Source organism: Rhipicephalus microplus, unplaced genomic scaffold (genome assembly GCF_043290135.1).
Source record: "Rhipicephalus microplus isolate Deutch F79 unplaced genomic scaffold, USDA_Rmic scaffold_865, whole genome shotgun sequence".
Lineage (NCBI taxonomy): Eukaryota > Metazoa > Arthropoda > Arachnida > Ixodida > Ixodidae > Rhipicephalus > Rhipicephalus microplus.
Window position 1 is genome coordinate 6,218 of NW_027465418.1, and position 22,130 is coordinate 28,347.

Here is a 22,130-nt window from a genome sequence, read left to right on the forward strand (position 1 = left end):
CAGCAGCCGGGATTCGATCTCGCGACCTGTGGGTCAGCAGCCGAGTACTTTAGCTACTGGACCACCATGGCGGGGCACGCTTTGACGTTGACAAGTGCCTTAACGTGTACGAACAGATCAGCGCCGGCTATAGGTGGGCCCGACACTCATGCTCGCCAACGTGTTTCTTTACCTTGATGGCCCACTGCAGATGTGGTTCCTGTAGGTTATTCGAACACGTTACTGAAATGTCAAGCTCACAAGGCTAAACCAAATTTCCTCTACGTAGAATATATAGTGTGACATTTACTGCGTTTGTTGTGGTTCGAGACGCACGAAGTCGACATTGCCAGCTGGGACACTTTCAAGGAGACGATCCGTGACCTTTTCGGCGACACTGCTGCACGGCAGACGACTGCACTAAATCAGTCGGCTACTCGGGTATAGGCGTCTACCGAATCGGTAGACGTCTCACGGTTACCCAGTTCTGACGAAGCCATTTTCGAAGTATGATTGGATCAGACCTTTCGCCTGATCAGGCCGATGCTCTCTGTCAGGTTTCGGACTCGATCACGGTGACATTTTTGGTATCCGTGGTCATCCCTTGGGCCAGACTAATATTGTCAAGCACCTAATTAACAATGGTGACTCTGCGCTTATCCACTGTCGGCCTTGCCGCGTGTCCGCATCAGAACGAGCAGTGATTCAAAAGGAAGTGGCCAAAATGCCAACGAAAGACACCATCGAGCCATCGTCGAGCCCTTGGGCCTTCCCAGTGGTCTTGGTAAAGAAGAAAAGCGGCTCCTGGCGTTTCTGCGCTAGTTATCGGCACCTCAAAAAAATTACGAAAAAAAAAACGTGTACCCTCTTCTCCGTATTGACGACGCACTTGACTGTCTGCATGGCGCCACCTTCTTTTCATCTCCCGACCTCCGATCTGGCTACTGGCAAATTGCTGTAGACGAAATGGATCGTGAGACAACTGCATTCGTTACCCCCTGACGGCATTTACCAATTCAAGGTCATGCCGTTTGGCCTCTGCAATGCCCCGGCAACCTTCGAGAGAATGACAGATACGCTACTTCAAGGATTTAAATGGGCGACGTGCTTGTGCTACTTGGATGACGTGATAACTTCTCACCCACCTTCGCCACACACCTTGAACGCCTTTCTACCATTCTATAATATTCCGCTCTGTCCATGATGTTCTCAGTTTCGTGGGCCTCTGCTCCTACTTTCGGCGGTTCGTGAAAACTTTGCGGCACTCGCACGGCCACTTACCGACCTTCTCAAACAAGATGCCCCATTTCATTGGGGCCCTCTTCAAACTGACGCCTTCTCTCAACTAATTACCACTCTCACGACAACCCTATTCTTGCGCATTTCGACCCCGATGCTCCTACAGAAGCGCGCACAGACACGTGTAGTCACGGCATTGGTGCAGTTTTGGCGCAAACTCAGCGGGGCAACGACCGTGCAATTGCGTATGCAAGTCGTCTCCTTTCGAAATCTCAACGCAAATACAGAGAAATTTCATTCATTGTTTGCTGTACACCTATGACTTCTTCGCCAGTTGAACACAACTTATGCGGATACGCGTTCAACGAATGATTTTGTACTATGTGCTAGCGTGTTTTTTATGTACGTCACTAACAAGACAAAACAAACCACGACCACTTGCTTGCCTTCGGCATAGCACGCTATACTTAGGATTAGGAGACCTCACATTTAAGCCTGACTGCGAAAACTCCCGTAGCTACCATGCAACCGCGGATCATTTCATGTCTACATTTTTGGCATCACGTCTGAATAGAACCAACGCACTTTCAACAAAACAAAACAACAACGACGACGACGACAATGGTTTTGCGTGATAAAACTATATACCGCGTGAGGCTCGCCGTATTCAGTGTAGCACTCTCCCAATTACGACCACCTGTGGTTCTTAGCGCCTACATCTAAGAACGCAGGCCTCTATCATTTCCACGCCATCGAAATGCAACTGTCGAGATCGGGATGCGATCCTTATCTGCGGGTCAGCAGCCTCGTGCACATCAATCACCACTGTGCCATTGACATCAAAACCGATTCCTTTACAACTGTAATGGGCAGGCCTGGTTGGTACACTACTGGAATGGTCATGACGTATCTGTCATTCTTACCTTGTGTCACGCGTCTTAAGCACTGTTCCGTGCCACCCCATCCCTACAATAAACGCTAGTGACCATCGGCCGTATGCACAAAGTGTGCACCACTAAATATGCTTTCAAAAGACAAAATGTATACGTTGACAAAAAATAGTTGTACAAGAAAAGTACATTTGTATTTCAATACTACTTCATCAAAAGCACAGGCAACCGGCGCGCTTTAGTTTTGCCGTTTAGCTGCCGCTGAGAGAGTTGAAAACGATGCAGGCGCCAATGACGCAAAAGCTAAATACAACAAAAAGCGCGCCGATCACATATAGATGCGCCCGCAAAACACAAGCATTGGTTTGCATCATTTATTTTCGCTGAGGGCGGCCATAATTATAAGATATATGTTCGCAATATCAGTTGTACAGGAATACTACATATGTATCCAAAATATCAACACGTTCACCTCTTTCCGCACACCTCGTGATCGCTTTACTCGAGCAGACAGAACATCGCTGCTTTACCAGTATTCAAACCTTCGCGACTTCCCGCCGACTGAAAATCGTTTACTTTCAGTTTTTCTTTTTCTTTTTTTAAGCGAGCCAGTGGGCGGCGACCGCAGGCGAGTGAAAGCACACCGTCTCTCTTTTATTCGCTAAAATCTCGCAAGCTATGCTTTTAAGTTTTCGTTGAATCCCGTGCGGTGGCGCTGCAAATAAATGCGCTTGCTGTCAAGTTTTTTTCTCCTTTACTTCATATCTCGCGTAATGTTTTGTAGCAATATGTAGAAACTGAAGGCATATTTAAAAAAAAAGCCAAACAATACAGTTGTACACGTGAAATTAAAAAAAAAATCTATGGTCACAGCGGTGATTCGAACCTGGGTCTTTTTAGTGGGATGCGAGCATTCTACCCCTCGACCACTTCGGCGGAGCTGCGCACGGCTCTTAAAACGACGACAGGTCACAGACTACCGATCGCAGCGCCACTAGCGGATTTGACCCCGTTTGGGCTTCACTTTTAATGCATTGGTGCTGCGGCCGGTCCGGGCACTCCCCTTGTTCTAGTACACTCTACCCGTATCCAACTTCTTGATCGCGATTGGCCTTTTTTAGGTGAGCTGCAGCTAGAAAGAAGTGAGTTCGTCAGGATAAGGCTTAACGGCGATCAGCTGTGTAGAATGTGATGACACAAGTAGTAAACATGCAGAGAACCCGTGTTCTCAATAAAAACAGTAACGACAGCGCGTTGCCTCTTGCGCCGTTTCAAGCGTGCGCAAGGTTTCCATTCAGGAAAAAAGTGAGGGGGGGGGGAGAGATTTGTCACAATGCCGCCCCTTCCTTACAAAGTCAATGTGTGAGTATAGTGTACTAGAATATGGGCCCATATTCTAGTGTGATATAGACTTCACCTACCCCGACCCTCTGCTTAGGTGACTAGTAGTCTGTTTCGGGACGGTAAACACTAACAGTTATTATTAATTTGTCTTTCCCAAGTATCTACATTAAATGTGTTTGTCGAGGGTCAATGACTATCCATTATTTCGTTACCAAACACTTTCGTCCGTTCCCAGCCAAATGTGGTACCCTGGTTGTCACGACCAGTGTCGTACCCAAGAATTTGTTTCGGGGGTGTTCTTGTGTAGAATGGCCAGCTTTGGCAACTGGTGGTCTATGTGAAGGCTTGTAAATACTTTAGTATCACCCAAAAAGTCAGGGCAATAAAAACTTTCAGAGGTTGTCGAAACCCCCTCAACCTCCTTCTTGTTGCAGCCCTGCTCAGTATCCTTCCTCTCTTCTTGGATACAGTACCCTACTTTCAAGTTTCATGCTGTCTTATTGGAGAAACCTAGGAGGCTAGCGACAGCCAGAGGTGACTAATACACCATGTCGCATATTGTGCATTCTACCCCAGCAATTATTATTTTAACCTCTTCACTTCATCAGGTATTTCTTTGAGATCAACCTTAAAATGTGACGGCCTGTGTCTTGCAGAGGAGCAAAGGCACATACCATCATCACATTATCTTACCTTTATTACTTTTTTTTCATTTTTCGATAAACTTCGCTTCGAAGCACACTCTCGTGTTTTTATTCACGTTCCGTCTTTGTTGTTTCATTGTTTTTGATAAGATAACATCCTACATGGGTCTTCGGTACTCATAGAAAGTTTGCCAAACATGACCTCCTCCTGAAAAGTGAAACCTCTTGATGGCTCGAGTCTCCCGACGTCGTGCCACTGACATCATGAATCTGGCACGAGCCCCTTAATTTTGTCGCTCAATCTAACTCTCTACCTGCCTGAACTGTGTTTGCCGTCCCTTGGTAACCTTGCTAAAGTATAAGGTGTCTCCAACAGACTGCTGTGCCACAGGTATCGGCTGCAACAAATCAAGCTGACTGTACGAAAGAAATTGCTCCCCGCATTGACTGCATCAGCCAGTCAATAAGCCTTGTTGTTAAAGGCTTCTAGAAGTCTGCCAGGATCTAGCGTTTCACACTGAAATATGGAAACCCGAGTCGACACCAAATGTTGGTTTCAAATAAAGGCACGGCACCATTGAACAGATGACTGATTGCTCATGCTTAAAGTGAGTACATTCAAGTGTACAAATTATGGAGTCACTGCTATTCTTACACAGTAGAAATCAGAACCAGTGGTTAGCATGTCGTTGTTTCCAAAAAATGACGTATTAATGCACAGAAATGTGTTTCTTCTCCATTTCTTTAGATGTTGTTTTGCTGTGTGCCACACATATAGTATTAATCTAATGGTGCAACGTTTATTCATTTTACTCAGTAACGTATGCTGTCGTTTTACTAAATGCACCTATGCGTGTTGCCATCATGTAAACCCCTTCAATAGAAATTGTGCTGAGGCATGTTTCTCTTTGTCGTTTGGCCCCTTGATCGTAGCTTTATTGCTAATTGGCTAAACCTCCAACTTTGCTTCAAGTGAGATCTTTCAGGGAATTCACTGGAGCAACTCGTAGGATGTGTGGCCATTTACTTACCTATTTATTCTGCCCTCAAGGCTTTACAGCACTATGGAGAGGAAAGCCAAAAAAATAATAGAAGATAACATCATTTATTGAATTAATAGTTACATTAATAAATAAATAATTATATTAATAAGCAGTAATGGAAGATAGCATCATAACATACATTTGAAATGTAGTTAATACAGGAAATAAGGAAAATAAAAATACACGAAGGCATACCTTACAGAAAAGCGCAGTTCATACGCAGAAAACCAGAAGCATAAAAAGGATAAGTTTCTACTTCACGCAATCATGAAATGAAATCAAAGTGCCGTATTTAATACCTTTCGGAATGTGTCAGAGTTAGTATGATATTGACGAGGGCAGCTGACAGGTGATTCCAGTCGTGGCATGTTTTCGAAAGAAAAGAATCACAATATATTAATGTGTTACAACAAGGAATGAGTACTTTGTTGTTGTGATCTAAACGAGATGATATAAAAAATGCAGGCTGTATTGAATGCGATTTTGAAATTTGATTTTGAAAGCAAATTTTATGAAAAATACAGCGGCGTGCCAGCTTCCTGTGCTTTGCAAGTGGCGTAAGGTTAAATTAAGGGCGACTTTCATGGCAGACACACCGGATGGTCAATAATAATTTGATAAGATTTAATGTGCCGACCAATGTTGAACAACCTTTATTTTGTTTATTTATGTTATTTGGCCAGGTTCCCATATTAATGAGGCATATTCTAACACAGGATGAATATAAATGATAAATAGCTGTTTATGTAATGATGGTGTGAGAGGAAAGTTTCCTAGTGTGTGACTAAACATCGACACTACATAGTCTATATGATTTGACCACGATAGCGTTAATAATATTGATACCAAAGTAGTTATAAAACCTAATGTATTCAAGCTGGATATCATTCAAGGAGTACGACTAGTTAGGTGAATGTGAGTGGTTATGGGGAACTTAGCTTTACATTGAGAAGCTTTAAGTTGCGTTTTCCAGAAGTTACACCAATGCAGAATGTTACTGAGGTCATTTCGAAGGCCTCCGGAATCACTGTCGTTATTTTTGCAGAAAATAATGCAGTTATCTGCAAGAAGGCAAATATAAAAAGTGATATTATTAGCCAAATTATTAATATGAACTAAAAATAGTAGTGGGCCCTGAACCGAACCCTGTGGCGCACCGGAACTCAAGTATTTTAGAAAAGTCAGAATCATTAGCGGAAACAAACTGCGTGTGTTTAGAAAGGAATTCTTTAATCAAGCAAAACAACAAATGGTCAATGCCTGGGGATTTTAATTTCAGTAGAAGGAGCTAGTGGTTAACCTTGTCAAATGTTTTTGCAAAATCTAAGAACCTGGAGTCAGTCACCATGGCTCTGCCCAAAGTAACATACAAATGATCAGCAAATATAATTAGTTTAGTTTTGCACGAATAGAATTTAGGAAAACTGTGCTGAGATTTGTGAAGGAAGTTGCATGATTCCAAATATTTCACAATATGGGTGAAAATTACGTGTTCCATAACTTTGCGAGAAATAGTAAGTGAAATAGATCCCTCCCTCCAACACCTGGGTGTGCCAGTGAGTCTGTTTTAGGTGCACAAACTTTTCATTCCATATGACAGGAGGTACAATTGTCATTCACATTGGCTGCCTTACAGATATAGCACTGACACCATAAAAAAAGAAGTGTGGAGGGTTTTCTCAAACCAGGAACGGGTGCATTCCACCTACTTTCTTTGAAAAGCATTCCTACATCTTGGTTGATAAAAAAGCGTGTCTGGCAGCATAGCTGTTCTAGCTTTTTTTTTTACTTTTTTGCCCCGGTGTAGTGATGGCAGCTGCTCGGTAGTCAGTGCATTCTCTATTTTCAGTGAGAGCCTACAATAAAAATCAGCTATGCGCATTTACTCAATGTCAAAGTGAACTCCACCTTTTTCTCAAGTCCCAGTCATGCCTCGCATGTTGCATCGTGTTTAATCTAATGGTACGTCATACCATACATAAGCAGCAAGAGGTGTCATAATCTTCAAGTAAGGCATAATATATAAGAAGTGAAATTGTGGCACTTTTTTTTTAGTAAACTATTGCTCATTACTCCAGCATAATATATGTGTGCATGTTTCAAGAATATCTTTGGTTACGATATGTTTCTATTCCATTAACTTTCACGTCGCTTCTACCATTACACGGAATTATGGTGATGGCAATTGCCACAAACAATGCTCTGAAAATAAGGCACAGCTCTACCTCTCCCCTTATCAAGCCCATGAAAAGATTTCAAGTACTAAGTGTTTGAAGTACACGCTATGAACAGGATATTGCTATCACATTCAGCTACTAAAGGTGAAGATCAAGGGTCCCCCAATTTTTCGATGATTGGGAAGTCTCATAAAGTATGAATACTTGTCGCACTTAGCAAGTCTAAAAATAATATTAAAACATGAACATGCCAAAAGTAACTTTTTTCTGCAGCAAGAAAAAGAGCTAAATTTGATAGTAAGCTCCGATGTTTTCATGTTCTATCACTGATATAGTGGCCTACTATACCTATTCTCATGTGATCTCAATTTCTTGCAATTATGCACTGCAAGATAATCCAGTCACTTCATCTTCCTTGATTTATATGGTTTCCTCCAAAATAATTAATTTGCAGTTGAGATTTACAGCCACACAAATCCTCAACTTCATTTGAGGTCTCATGTGACTTGATTAACTCAAATTCACGACCCTCGATTCTCCTAACTTCTATCTTAATTCTCCATCACTGCTACAAACTCTAACTCTGCACCAGCCATGGTTGATTCGATTGACTGATATGTGGGGGTTTAATGTTCCAAATCTACCCTTTGATTATGAAAGACACCGTAGTGGAGGACTCCGGAAATTTCGACCACCTGGGGTTCTTTAACGTGCGCTCAAATCCGAGCACACGGGCCTACAGCCTTTTCGCCTCCATGGAAAATGCAGCCGCTGCAGCCGGGATTCGATCCCGCAACCAGCGGGTCAGGGTAATCTAGTGGTTAGAGTGCACTGTAACTCTGCACCTGCCAGGGTGATCTAGTGGTTATGGTGGTCGACTGCTAACCCAAAGCGCACGGGCTCGAATCCCAGCTGTGGCAGACACGTTTCCGAAGGAGATGAGAATGCTTGAGGGATTGAGGTGAACAATAAGGAGCCCCAGGTGGTCGAAATTTCCAGCGCCCTCCACTACCAGGTCTCTCATAATCATATCCCAGTTTATACACATTGAACGGCCAATTATTAAACTGTAACTCTGGTTATATGTACCAAAACCACAGTATTGCAAAGATAGTCGCCAGCTCCGACTCGTCCACCATGAACACAATGTCAAAACACAAGGCATAAAACACAGATGTACACTGTCGCCCTTTATGAAAGGGAACAAGCGAACGCGTGGCCGGCGCTCTGCGGCGGCTTCCTACAGCCCCTTCAACCGACAAGTGAAGAAAGCACGTTCGCTTTTGGCGTCATCTATTGCCAAGCAAGATAACAGGTCGTGGTCGGTAGACAAGCGCTGCTCGATTATGTTACCTCCCTTCGCCCGTGGTGAGCGATATCGGGCGATTACTGCAGCTTGCGGCGTGGTCGCGCACAACGTTTGATATTGGATATGTTGTCAGTGGACTACGCTGGCCGTGAGCCGAGAGGGAGTGCAATCTAGCAGCGCTTGTCTACCCGCCATGACGCATTATTTTTTTGGCAACAGATCATACTGAAAACTAACGTGTTTTCTTTTGCTGTCGTTTGATGGTGCTGTAGGCAGCCGCCGCAGAGCGCAGGCCACGCATTCGCATGTTCCCTTTCATAAAGGACGACAGTGTAGTTGAACAGTGCAAGATTGGTCTTTATCAAGCCCCCACTAAGTACGGCTGCCTCTTTGTCAGGCACATAGCCAGAACTTTTCTCAGAAAGGGCACCTCGATTTCTGATGGACACGCCCACGAAATGGGTCCTTCATCACTTTGTATGCTATGGGGAAAAAAATCTTGGAGGGGGTACAAGGCAAAGGCTCGGTGTGCCACCCCCTGGCTATGCCACTGCTCTTTATGCGTTTCCTAAATTTGGAACGATGTCTAAATTGTCGTAGTCTTCGCTGTGTTATATTGACAATATGGTTACGGGGATCTTGGAAGGATGAGCAGGATGCGTGCATATATTCTACACAGTTATAGATTCAAATAGTCAATATTACAGAGCAACACAACTGCGCACCAGCCAGCTTGTCCCATATGTTCTGCTTCCTTCAGTGGAGGTCTCGACACAACAACAAGATGAAGGAGGTCATAGACATAGGTCTGCGAACTAACTCAGACGCAGATCAAGCCGCGAGTCTGAGTGAGTCCAGATAAGTAATATTTTGGTGAGCTTGAGTCCAAGTCAGACTGGTTGAAGAAGATTGACGCGAGTGTGAGTACGGCTCAGAAAAATTTTGGCGAGTCGGAATCCGAGAGAGCCCTAAGCATAGGGTTACCACCATTTCTCGGACAAAAACAGGCCCTTCTAAGAGGGGGGTTGAGCTGCCAGGAGATTAAATTAGTATTAGACCAGACAGGCGGCAAGGCTACCTCAGCACAAAATCTCATTCATCAGTGAGTCGGAGTAAGCTCCACCATTTCTGCCGAGCTATGGTTATAATGGGGGACGACAGAATTATTTTTGATCACTTCCGAGTCCTGCAGCATTACGTTAGTTCAAAAACATGGCTGTTTATGCATTTTGCTCTCATCAAAATGCAGCTGCCATGGCTGGGAACCAAGTCTGTGTCCTCAATTTTAGCTACACTAGGCCATAGCTGCTATCACATTGGGCCTTTCAAAGTGTTTAATCTAAAAATTATTTGCCTCAACTTGGAACAGACATTTGGTAAGTCATGATATGAGAAACGTCCATGAAATTAATGCAAGACAGAGCTAAGAAGGCCGCAGAACAAGTGTATGACTATCAACTGAAGGTTTAATGGATGAAAAATGTGTGTAAGCAACAATCCTGTCCTCCTTTGTCATCAATTAGTTGTGGTTGTTTCATGCAAATAAATAATGAGAGAAGGGTAAAGGGGCGTGCAGCAACTATGAGGTTTACACACGAGTTTACACTCAAACCTGGATTGTCAAGGTTCGAATACGGGCCCACTGTAGAAGAAATGTTAACTAGAAGCACAAGTTGTTGCGCTAGTCGGTTCATGTTCAACTAGAAGCTACAGGTGTAGATATTTCGTGCAAAGAAATAACGAGAGAACGGTCAAGGGGTTACATTTCTTCGAGAGTACCCCTTTATCCTTCCCTCATATTTCTTTGCGCAAAATAGCGACAACTGTGGTTTTCCGTTGAACATGAACGGTCTGGCCCAACATGTCCTTCTAGACTCTTTTGTATAATATCACGTTCATTTGCCTTGCCACATTACATCAACTGGTGAGAAATTTTTAAGCAGCTCATGTCGATGGAGTCAATACCTTGACAAAAGGTCCCGTCTTTATCAGTCGGTGCCCAGATGAAGAGAAGCCCACTTGTCGAAACATTGACTGCTTGATAATTTCTCATCTCTTGAAGTCTCCCTCTTACACTGACTTTTTCACATTAATTAAGCAATTATACTGGCTGGCCCCCGTAATTGTTAAAGCGTGCTCAATAGCAGAGTGCAACAGAACATGGCAAAAAAGCATCAACTGTCTAGGTTTCCTCATTTTCACATGTTCTGCATCTTTCAGGCCTTGGAGCAGCTGCTTCACAAGCACGATGAGTGTGTTGCACAATTATTGCCATATCATACAGCTTAATGACATGCTTTGGCTGCAAATAACACACGCACAAAGTAAAGAAACACTCAACGACAAGCACAAGCGGCTCGTGCTTCTTAACTTTGTGTGTGTGTTATTTGCAGCCAAAGCATGTCAATAAGCAAGTAACAACTAGGCCAACAATCAGTATTGCATCATACAGCTGCTGCAAAAATGGCCCCATGCAAATTGAGCATGAACACTGTGATGAATATCATTGCCTTAAACTCAAAGCGCGTTACCGTAGTCACTCGGGCAGATACGTTACAAAAGGTAATCATTTTACCTGGCTATTTTCTCTCTAGACACTCCGAACCAACACGATAAAAATTGTTTCAGCAGAGTGCTTACGCACATCGCTTAACGCAAGATGCGCTAAGACACCGCATCAATTCCCAGTGAATACTCTCACGGGTAACGGTCGATGCTGAAAAGACTCGCACACGACACGACACAGATCGTAATTGGGGCTTAGCGTAAAGTAAACCACACGCACCCTAAAACAGCGCAACGCTAAGCTTGACTAGCTTGGCATTAGCGTTGCGCCATACGCTCTTTTAAGGGCTCCCGTACAGTGCAGAACGCTAACGCTACGCCCGCAAGCTTTGCGCACGAGTACGCCGTTCCACCCTCGTTAGGCTGGAAAACGTTCGGGCCTACCGACGCGTATTACTCAGTTAAACGACGTGTGTAATTAAGCGCGTAGTGAAGCACACAAGACTCAACAAATAAGGAATATAATGAAAACATTTATGGGAACATAATGAGTGAACAGAATGAACGCGGGCTGTACATGATGGAGGCCATCTTCGGTGGTTATGTGGCCAACACTCAGTCCTTCATCTCCCCGTCTTCCTCTTCTTCCTCGACGCCCCTGACGTAGAGGACGTTGTTGCACCTGATCAGCACCTCGCCCAGGTTGCCGGTGCAGTTGCCGTCGATGTACTCCTCGGTGTTGGCCAGCTGCAGGTTCATGTAGCCGTCCACGGAGACCAGGTAGCCCTTGTACTCCATGCCCCACTTGAGCTTCACCATGACGGGCTTGCCGGTCAGGCTGTTCAGGAACGGCTTCGGATTGAGCGGCAACGATGCCATCGCACAGGCGAGTTATCCGACAAGCAACTTGACAACGTAGTGCACACGCACAAAGAACGCCGGCACAACGCACGTCGAACGAAATGCCGGGTAGATGCTAGCTGTGGCTGGCTCGACCTTTGGCTTTACCCTGGCTTTACTTTGAAACGCCGTCGACGACTAAACAAGCTTCAAAAATTTTGCAAATAAAATACTAAATTATTTTTTACGTTTTGATAGTGCAAGAATAATTTATTTGTGTTAGAAGAACAAACTTTTTTTAAGTTTTGTTTTATGTTAACATTGCTAGTGTTGTAAACTTATTGAGTTCGTGCTGCCATCTAGCTTTTTCAATAAAGACTTACTTACAATGGCGCGATTTACAAAGTTTGTTCACAAAAATTTTGGTGTCAATCGAAAAACACTTCGTTCAACTCAGTTCCAGGTTTTCAAAAAAAGTTCACAGTAAGGTATAAGAACAGTACTTTCTCTTTCATTTTGTTTTCAGTTTCGTTCCTCCAAGAAAGGTTCCGTTCCAGAATGCCGTTTCCATTCCGGAAAAAAAAAAAAAAGTTCCGCAAAGTTTTGTAACGGTTTTTACGTGCACACTCAAACTTGAAAATTTAAGCGATAATAAAAAATAGCAGTTTATTGATAAAACGTTGCCGATAAAACTACATTTTTCGCATGATTGTATAGATCATTCTAATATATGAGGCCGAATGTTACGCGTCATGGGAGCAGGCATAATTTCAGAAACAGCACGCCATCGAGTAAGCTCTCTGATATGTGACACCGCTGTTCTGATAAAACATGATTTCGCCGAGACTGCCCTTTTTTACACACGTCCCAATAACACCGTATTATTACTAGAGAAGCCGTAGCAGAGGACTTCAGAAATTTCGACCACCTGGAGGTTTTTTTTTTTTCTATTTACATACAGTGTACAGTCGGCCAAAGCTTTAACTATTGAGCGCAGCGGCCACATTTTTGTCTTTCAGCATCATATTATGGAACGAAGTTACAAGAAATTGCTTCGCGGACATACACTTGTCCTCTTTTTTCCTTAGAGGGTCCCTGAAAAGGTTTTTTCACATTCCATTTTTTTTTTATTAGACCATTACTGGAGCGAATCATTGGCACCAGAGTTCAATCGAAACACCCATTATATTAATGGACCTACGAGTACTAAAAAAGTGCCCTTCTCCTCCGCTTCGCTTTTCACCCTCAACTGCCTTCAACTCTTCCTTCGAGCGCTCGGGACTAAGCTCCGCCTTCATGGCGCCTGCGTCACGATGTGGCGTGAGACCGCATACACGCACGGAGGAAGGAAAAGGTAAGGAGAGGCCCTGACGTCACTCGTTGTGAAGCCGCGATGAAGCCGGAAGTCGGCCATATTGAGTAGGCAAATTCTCCTCTCTTGTTTACATATGAATGCGAAGCAGAAGGCGCGACTCCCTCTCCGGCTCGGAAAGCACGTGGGCTGCGCAGCGCGTGTGTCGTGACGATCCGAAACTAATGGAACTGGGCTCATCACTCGGAGCCAGCGGGACACCTTCAGCGAAATCGCTTCGTCCGAGTAATAACAGGGAGTAACAGCTCGCCGACAACGAAGCAACTACGAAAGAACGCGCGCTAGATGCACTGACAACGGCGAGTGCTTTCACGTCATTAATTCAGCAACTGTACAGACAACACGATCGGTCGTGCGCCTTCTACGGTTGCATTCCGCCACGCGACTGACGCAGCGTCCTGCCACTGTGTCCGTGTTCCGCGTGAAACTCACCTGCGTCAGCATTCTGCGACCGTGGTGACTTTGAGCACGGTGCTAGTGACAGTTGAACGTGGTTGCTGTTACGTTGAGATTACATGCAATGCTGGTGGAGAGTGTACCAAGCGGAACAGAAAAGGCGTTTTAATACGCACATGCAAGTTGTTACTGTACACACACACAACACGAAACTACGTATGTGCACATGGTCCTCACGGCGTCTTGCTGGGCTCAACAGCGTCGTCCGTTGTCACAAGCAGGAGCACTGCTCAACCGTCACTGACCTGCAAGGCGTTCGTCGTCATTCAGCTTCGTCATGGTGCCCAACGCCATTTCGCTGAACACTAACTGCTTCATCCACCGCACGACACATGTATATGCACTTGTTCTACGCACAGTTGATACCCCGTGATGGACAAAGAGATTTGTAAATGTTGCTAAGAGTAATGTAGCAGCCAGACGAACACTGCGTAACCAATAACGCGGCGCAGAGCACAGATATAGTCCGCCACGGCTCAGCACGAGACCTGGGGAGGCACACATTCCGCCGCCAGCCGCGGCCGCTCACCGCTAGACCAGCTTCACTGCGCAACACGTAACCATAACAACGCCGCCATTGTGCCTACTGATTATGGCCGCCATGATGTCATTTCCGCCACATTTTTTACGCCCTGCGCCGGCTGGGCATGCCCTCTCCTTACCTTTTTCCTTCCTCCGTGGCATACACGTAAATCTCACCGACGATCCGATACTGGCAGTCTGCGTTGTGCGTTTCACAGCCAATCAGATCAGCTGGAAACGATGACGTCAGTGAGGCAGAGCGTGTCGCTTCATGTATGGGCGGTTGAAAACGCGTTTGGCCGAGTCGCGGCGATCTGCAGCGCAGGGAGTGATTCGCAACTTCAAAGCGTTTTAATAAATTACACAGTTTACACGGGGAGCTCAAATCGGTCTCTGAATCACCCTTTGGACTTGGTCTACCGGCCCAATGTGTTTGTAAAAATCGTCGAAACCGTTTCCTGGTCCATTTAATTCAGTCGTGTGGCAAAGATAGCTTACGATTTCACCCAATGTACACGTGACTCAAGCATTTTTGCCACAAATGGATTAGTGGCTGCCGCGGCCGAAATTTGATCTCTCGACTTGCGGGCCAGCAGTCGACCATCACAACCACTAGACCACCATGTCTGGTCTCGCACGCAGATTCCAATAGCCCCTCATGTATGAAATGAATTAGGAGTTAGGATGAAAGGGAATGTACTCTGGTCTAAGCAAGCTGGTCTCTAAGAACGGGCTCGTTAATTCGCTTTTTTTTTCTTTCCGTGTGATTGATTGATTGATTGATATGTGGGGTTTAACGTCCCAAAACCACCATATGATTGTGAGAGACGCCATAGTGGAGGGCTCCGGAAATTTCGACCACCCGGGGTTCTGTAACGTGCACCCAAATCTGAGCACACGGGCCTACAACAATTCCGCCTCCATCGGAAATGCAGCCGGGATTCGAACCCGCGACCTGTGGGTCAGCAGCCGAGTACCTTAGCCACTAGACCACCGCGGCGGGGTTTTTTCCGTGTGGCCCTCTGCTGTTCTGTAAGTATTTTGTTTGGGGCCAGTATAGTCCGTGTGAACCGGTGTCGCCAGAACAAACGCTTCCAAGATTAAAAGACCTTTCACGACTTTTCCGCTTAGGCGTTGGCGCATGTGCCGTGGCATCGGGAAATAGACGGGTTACGCGCCATTCTATCTCGAACATCTCACATGCCGTGTTACAGCACCGGCCTACCAGCATCGGCAGGAAGGTGGCGCTAAAGCAATATTCGCTCGTTGCGTCAGATGAAGCGCAAGGCACCGTACAGCCGGTACAGCCACCGAAGCAAAGAGAATGTTTGTGTGTGATTGAGACCCCCTAGCATGGAGATATGATATGACTGAGTGAGGTGCACGCAGAGGGCGTTTTGTGCGGCTCAAGCTTCCGGCGGTGCGGCGTAAATCATGGATGTGTTCGTGGCGGTCGCCCTGTTGGCTTCTGTTGTTCACAAGGGCTTCTGCCAAGGTCAGTGATAATGATTCCTTTCCGTAAACTTTTCGACACGTTTCTAAGCTACAGTGTGACGACAAACAGAGTTATCTAATTGATGTAGTAATGCCCCCCCCCCTCCCTCTAAAAATATGACACTCGTTATAACTGAGTAAAGTATTAGTACAAGGAAAGACAAACTTACGGATAGGATGGATGAAGTGCGGAAGTGCTTCAGCATTTTCCCGCATTTTCGCTTCCCCTGTCCCATGCGCTGTTCCAGATTTCACTTCAAATACTTGTCAAGACTTGGGGTTAAAGAAAGCACGGCTATTATTATCTTGAGCGCCTGTGCCCCTTTTAAAAAAGAAACGACGTGGCCCTTTTATAATGCTTCTTACGATAGAAGATCGAGGAGTTAGCATTCACAAGAGTTGCTAGGATGATCGGTGAATATTTGCGGTTGTATTGGTTCGAAACAACAAGCAAGCACGCTGGATCTACTGTATCACTGCCTAACATGTAGAGCTAACAGAACACGCTCTCGCAATGCGCCTTACGAAAAGAAAAAAAAAAAGGCAGATCACGCCTCTTGGAGATCGGCGTTATGCGAAGCACGCGAAGGAAAGGTGACTGCTAAAAACGAGTGTTAGAGCAAGTTGGCATTGTTTAACGAATTTGACCTGTGCTTACGACGTCCTCTTGGTATCTGCTTGTACTTGGTGTTTCGAGCTTTCGCGGCACATTTTTTTATTTTTTTCTTTGCTAGCGCTTCGCTTTCACTCAGGCGTACAGCCGATTTAACGCGCTTTCGTGCCGTAGCCGACAGGACCGCGCAGTGCAGCGCAACAGCAGGCGCGATCGGCGCGCAATTACCCTCCCCGTTAGTCCCTTGATTAACGGGCGTTTAAGCACAACACGCACGTCCGCGCGTTTGCTCCGCAACCGTTTATCCGTTGGTTAAACGGCTGCAGTTTGCCGAACATTGACCAATTTCGGCTTAAAATAGGGACGCTGAAGATACCAGGCAAATGTTATAACGATCTGATACAAGCAGATCAGGCCATTATCATATAGGCCCGTCGCATTACTGACGGTCCAATTTAAGCACACTAAGATCTTTCCGGCTACTCAATTTAAATCGAAAGTGTTTCGTATTGCGCAAAAGCATTCACAGAGGCTGTATAGGGGGTACGCACACAAGTCCGGCGCATGATTTTTGTATGCATATATGTGTAGGCTTTTGTTCTGAAGAAACAAATAGTTGAAAGTCGGCGCTCTTTTCTGTCTGCGGCTGCGTAAAGTATTTTATTAATTTTAAGGTCGTATAAGGCAAAAACAGGGCACGCTTCACGAAGAAACGCAAGGAACACGACGCAGGCTCTAACAAATGAAATTGCAGCTCCCACAACGGTCATGTTACAGCAGGTGTAAAAAAAAAGACCAACGAAATCAGCAAGGCTTGATAATACATGTTTCAAGCAGGGAGCGAGACGCAGCCACTGTTCCCAATGTTTCCATGGGCAGTGCACACAAGTCTTCAGTATAGCTCGGGCCCGTACCCTGTAGATTCCACTGGTGAATAGGAACGTCATCTGAAAGAGAACCCAGGTTTTTAGCATGGAATCTCGGCACAAGTCTTCAGTATAGCTCGGGCCCGTACTCTGTCGATACCACTAATGAGCGTGCTTAAAAGCGTCATCTGAAAGAGGTCCCTGGTTTTTAGCATAGATTCTCGGTCATCAAACACATCCTCGAGGCGTCTTCTGAGTAGCAGTAGACGTCACGCAGTTTTTCGCTAGAGTCCCAGTCGTTGAAGGTGGTGACTCAGTCGTACATCTCCAACCAGCTTTCTGGGTCTTCAGTCGATGATCCACGGAAAGATGGCAGCTGCCTGAGTTACTGCCTCACGCGTGTGTCATATAGGCGGTCGTCGCCGCTGTTGTGCTAACCACATGGTTTTCTGGCCTCTCGGATTGGAGGGCGCATTGCAAGCATTGTAGCCTGCGGATAGCTCGCTGTCGCGCGAGAGTTTCGGTGTATTCTTCTCGCTGTGGACCCGGTTCCGGTCTTCAAGCGGGCTTCCGGAACATCAAGAAATCAGCACCTCCACCAGGCGTCACGTGGTCATCAGTTGTGACGTTGAAGAAGGCGGCAGTTGGTGGTTTCAAGGCAAAATTTTTAATGCGAAGCCATTAGTCGCCCTTTCCTGCGTTCAGTGGCGTCGCCATCGCTATTGGCGTCCTTGTTGGGGACGTAACCAAGAGGCATAAAAAATTACTGAAAAAAAAGTGAGGATCAGATGAATTTCAACCCTGGCCTTCCGCGTGGCTGTTGAGAGTTCTACAAGAGAGCTACGTAGGCTTTCTTTCTTTTTTTTATTTCCGGTTGTCTGTCACACAGGAGTACAAAAGAAATATATTACAATATACAATAAAAATGCACAACAAAAATGGCATCCTAACCTGGCGGAAAGGGGCAACCGCCACCAAGCAATGGTGACATCTTCATTTATTTTATATCTTCATAAAAGAACACTCGTCTCACTCGATGACGAACACCATCTTCTACAACGATGGCATGCGAGAAGGACATAGACAAGCGGGCTGCTTTTATTTTCACTTCCTTGAAATAACGAGATCTGCGATACTCGACGTGCGGGAATGGCGCACGAAGCGATTTGCGATCCATGGCTTGCTCAATCTTTCGAACCGCTTACTTTGCTAGTAAGCCGAGACTCTTACCGAGTATATGGAGAATGAAAAGAGGCAAGCAGAAGAAGCCATCGCTATAGGGCTAACATGCAAATGGCTTTCATACCATGTCAGCGATTCTTTTCTTTTTAGAGAAATACGTTTTAGAAATGCTATACTCACAAAAATAACAAGTGCATTGGACATATTCAAACTATCGCACTCACTGCATCGCGTTACGAGCAAAAACACTTCACTTGATCTACGAGCTCGTGATACGACCATTCTTGCCGCTTGAACACTTCTTTATATTAGCTTTTTACAAAACGTACATGTAGTCATGGTTTTATGGCTATCCGGTAGTTCTTGTTAATAGCGGCATATATATTTTTACCATTTCAATCACCACCACTCTAAGATCTTTTTTCTAAGCGTCATATTTCAATGCATTTGCAGCATCTACTCCGTACGGCATGTCTACCTTAATGGATGAGTCTACGAGTGCTCCCGTCACTGAAAAGTCTGCGGACCTGAGATCTGTACCATGGCCAGTTGCGTGGCCTGTACCTTGGCTCTACCCACACAGCATGCAATGCGCCGTGCCATGTGCCCAAGAGTCACCATGCTATATGGCCATGCAATTCATGCAGCATACACAAAAACCGTGGTTGGTCCCTTGGCCGGAACAATCAACCGATCCGCGGCTCATGCCGTGGTATCCCACGTACCCCGAGTACCACCCTCGTGAATGGTCTCCGTCGTCGCCGAACACTACAAAGGCGAATCCCTCCCTTCATTCTCCACAGAAATCTTTATGGTTTTCTCCCGCCCACCCGGTCCAGTTTTCACACGAGCGCCTCAATTCCTCGACCATACCGTGGTCACAGCTGCAGCCAAGGTCCTTCCCTCAGTCTGTGCCTAATCCTGAGTTATGGCCAGCTTCGCAGTACAGCCCTTTTCGTGAACCTTCGCAAAACCCTTGGTCGAAGCCGTATCCTGGGCCAGGGCAGGGTTTTTGGTTGAAGCCGCATCGCGAGAATTCGCAGAGTTCTTGGCCAACGCCATATCCCAATATGTGGCTGGATCACTGGTCGAAGCACGATCTTAAGCCATGGCAAGGCCCCTGGTCGAAACCAGATTCCGAGCCATGGCAAGACCCCTGGTCGAAGCCTTATGCCTCGTCGGGGCATGGTTTTTGGTTGACACCGCAATCCGAGACATGGCAGAGTTCTTGGTCAAAACCATATCCCGATGCGTGGCAGGACGGCTGGCCAAAGCTCTATCCCGAGCCGTGGAAGGGCTGGTCGAAGCCTTATCCCGAGCCCGCACAGGGCTCCTGGTTGAAGCCATATCTCGAGCCATGGAAGCACCCTTGGTTGAAGCCGTATATGGAGCCGTGGCAGCGCCCTTGGTCGAAGCCTGATCCTGAGTCGTGGCAGGGCTCCTGGTTGAAACCAAACCTCGAGCCATTGCAGCGCCCCTGGTCGAAGCCTTATACCAAGGTGGGGCAGAACCACTGGTCAAAGCCGTATGTCGAAGGATGGCAGCACCCTTGGTCGAAGCCTAATCCTGAGCCGTGGCAGGGCTCCTGGTTGAAGCCAAACTTTGAGCCGTGGCAGCGCCCATGGTCGAAGGCAAACTATGAGCAGTGGCAGCGCCCCTGGTCGAAGCCGTTTACCGAGGTGGGGCAGAATTACTGGTCGGAGCCGTATTTCGTGAAATGGCAGGACTTCAGGTCGAAGCCGGATCCCGAGCCGTCGCGGGGCTTCTGGTTGAAGCCGTATCCCGAGCCATTGCAGGGCTCCTGGTCGAAGCCGTATCCAGAACTACGGCAGGTCCCTTGGTTGAAGGTGTATCCCGAGCCATGGCAGACGTCGAAGCCCTATCCTGAGCCGTGGCAGGACTCTTGGTCGAAGCCGTATCACGAGCCGTGGCAGGATCCCTGGTCAAGACGGGATCCCGGACCTTGGCGGAGCCCTTGGTTAAAGCAGTATCATGGGCCATGTCTGATCCTTCGGTCGCATCCGCATCTCGAACCATGGCAGATCCCCTGCTCGAAGCCATATCTCGAGCCCTTGCAGAACCCTGACACGAAGTCGTATTTTGAGTCGTGGCATAGTCCCTCGACAACTCTGCATCCCGAGTCATGGCCAAGTGCATCAAATAGTTGGTCCGGGGCATATTACGAGTCCACTACATGGTTGAAGCCACCTTCAGAATCTTTGCCAAATGTTTATTTTCAACCTTCTAAGGGACATCGACCAGCTTACAATCCATGGCCCACTTTTTCACGTCATGCGCCACCCCAGCCACAATCGCAGCAGCGGCATGTGGCCCCAGACAGCCTTTCACCGCAGCCATGGCTGGTACACTTGCCTCAACCACCAACGCAGCCCGAGCTATTACCATTGTTCGAGCGGCCATCAGAACAATGTTCCGGATTTCCCTGTCCATCTCGATGGCACCAGCAAGTTCCCGGCCCCGCTGTTCCGAAGCTTGAGCTTTCACCCGACTCGAGAGTTCGCATTTACGGAGGTGAGCACGATTAACATAATCTGTACGGTATACACTATCACAGAACTCGAAGTTGCGTTAGAGAAATTAAATACAGACAATGCAATGTGGGCAAAATCATTAGCACAAACTCACATCATTAACTGTCTTTTTTCTATTAAATGGGCCCGTAGCAATTTTTAACGACATGGCATTAAAGAGATCCTTTCGCGGAAATCCTGGTGTCAGCGTCATTGGTTTGGCGAGTGGAAGATCAGCGTTGTCAGTGAGCCGAAATTTGGGATAGATGAAAATAAATAAGTATACAGAAACGACATACGCCAGTCATTCTGTGAGTCGATGTCATGCGAAGCAGTAGGTGAGCAGTGGCCTATACCACCTCCTTTTTATTCAATTGAGTGAAGCGTTGCGACATTCACGCATTTCTTTGTGCATTTGGAGTAGTCATAGGTATACCAAGAACCGGCCCACAGCTAGAAATTTTTTGGTGCGTTGTGGGGGGGAGCACTGACTGATAACCTTGGCTATATGACGAAAGCACCCATATTGGGAAAAGTGTCTACTTGTGGAAGCAATTATTTGGTGTGGCTTGGGAAGGTTCCTAGATCTCCCCTGGCCACGGGACTGATCATGGGCTTACCAGGCATGTCGAGTACACTGAAGCCCTAAGGGACTATGGTGCGATGTAACGGTGGTACATATGCTAGAGCTGAGATGTCAATTTTTTTTTCGAAATGAACTGCACGCTATTGTGCAATGGCGTGCATATCAAAAGAAGCCGTTTTGGCTTGTTCCTCCGGGTTGAGCAACGGTTCACCATAGCCTGCGGAGCCAGGGGAGTAGCCCCGCCGCGGTTGTCTAGCGGCTAAGGTACTCGGCTGCTGAACCGCAGGTCGCGGGGTCGAATCCCAACTGCGGTGGCTGCATTTTCGATGGAGGCGAAGTGCTGTAGGCTCGTGGGCTCAGATTTAGATGCACGTTGAAGAGCCCAAAGTGGTCCTAAACTCCGGAGCCCTCCACTATATGGCATATCTCATAATCATATTGTCGCGGTACAACGCGAATAAAACACAGATACACCTTGGGACGACGAAAGCAGCGTGTCCTCAACAGCTGAGCCACAAGATCGTCTTCTTCAGCCTCG

At 46.4% G+C, this 22,130-nt stretch overlaps 2 protein-coding genes across 2 annotated transcripts; one reads left to right on the forward strand and one right to left on the reverse strand.

The window, feature by feature from the left end:
* Positions 1-11,643: 11,643 nt before the first annotated feature.
* LOC142795784 (small nuclear ribonucleoprotein F) lies at positions 11,644-12,134 on the reverse strand. The gene has a single exon (XM_075886130.1). The coding sequence runs from the start codon at positions 12,007-12,009 to the stop codon at positions 11,746-11,748; it is 264 nt and encodes an 87-aa protein (XP_075742245.1). The 5' UTR covers positions 12,010-12,134; the 3' UTR covers positions 11,644-11,745.
* A 3,387-nt stretch (positions 12,135-15,521) lies between these two features.
* Positions 15,522-21,000, forward strand: LOC142795783 (uncharacterized; the record flags this gene model as incomplete). The annotated part of the gene is given in 2 exon segments (XM_075886129.1): positions 15,522-15,815; positions 18,929-21,000. Coding segments are annotated over 2 exon segments (2,133 nt in total), but the record flags the coding sequence as incomplete, so codon positions are not given.
* Positions 21,001-22,130: the final 1,130 nt, after the last annotated feature.

Coding starts and splice junctions, on each gene's coding strand:
- LOC142795784 (XM_075886130.1), bottom strand. CDS start 12,009: ATGGCATCGTTGCCGCTCAATCCGAAGCCGTTCCTGAACAGCCTGACC.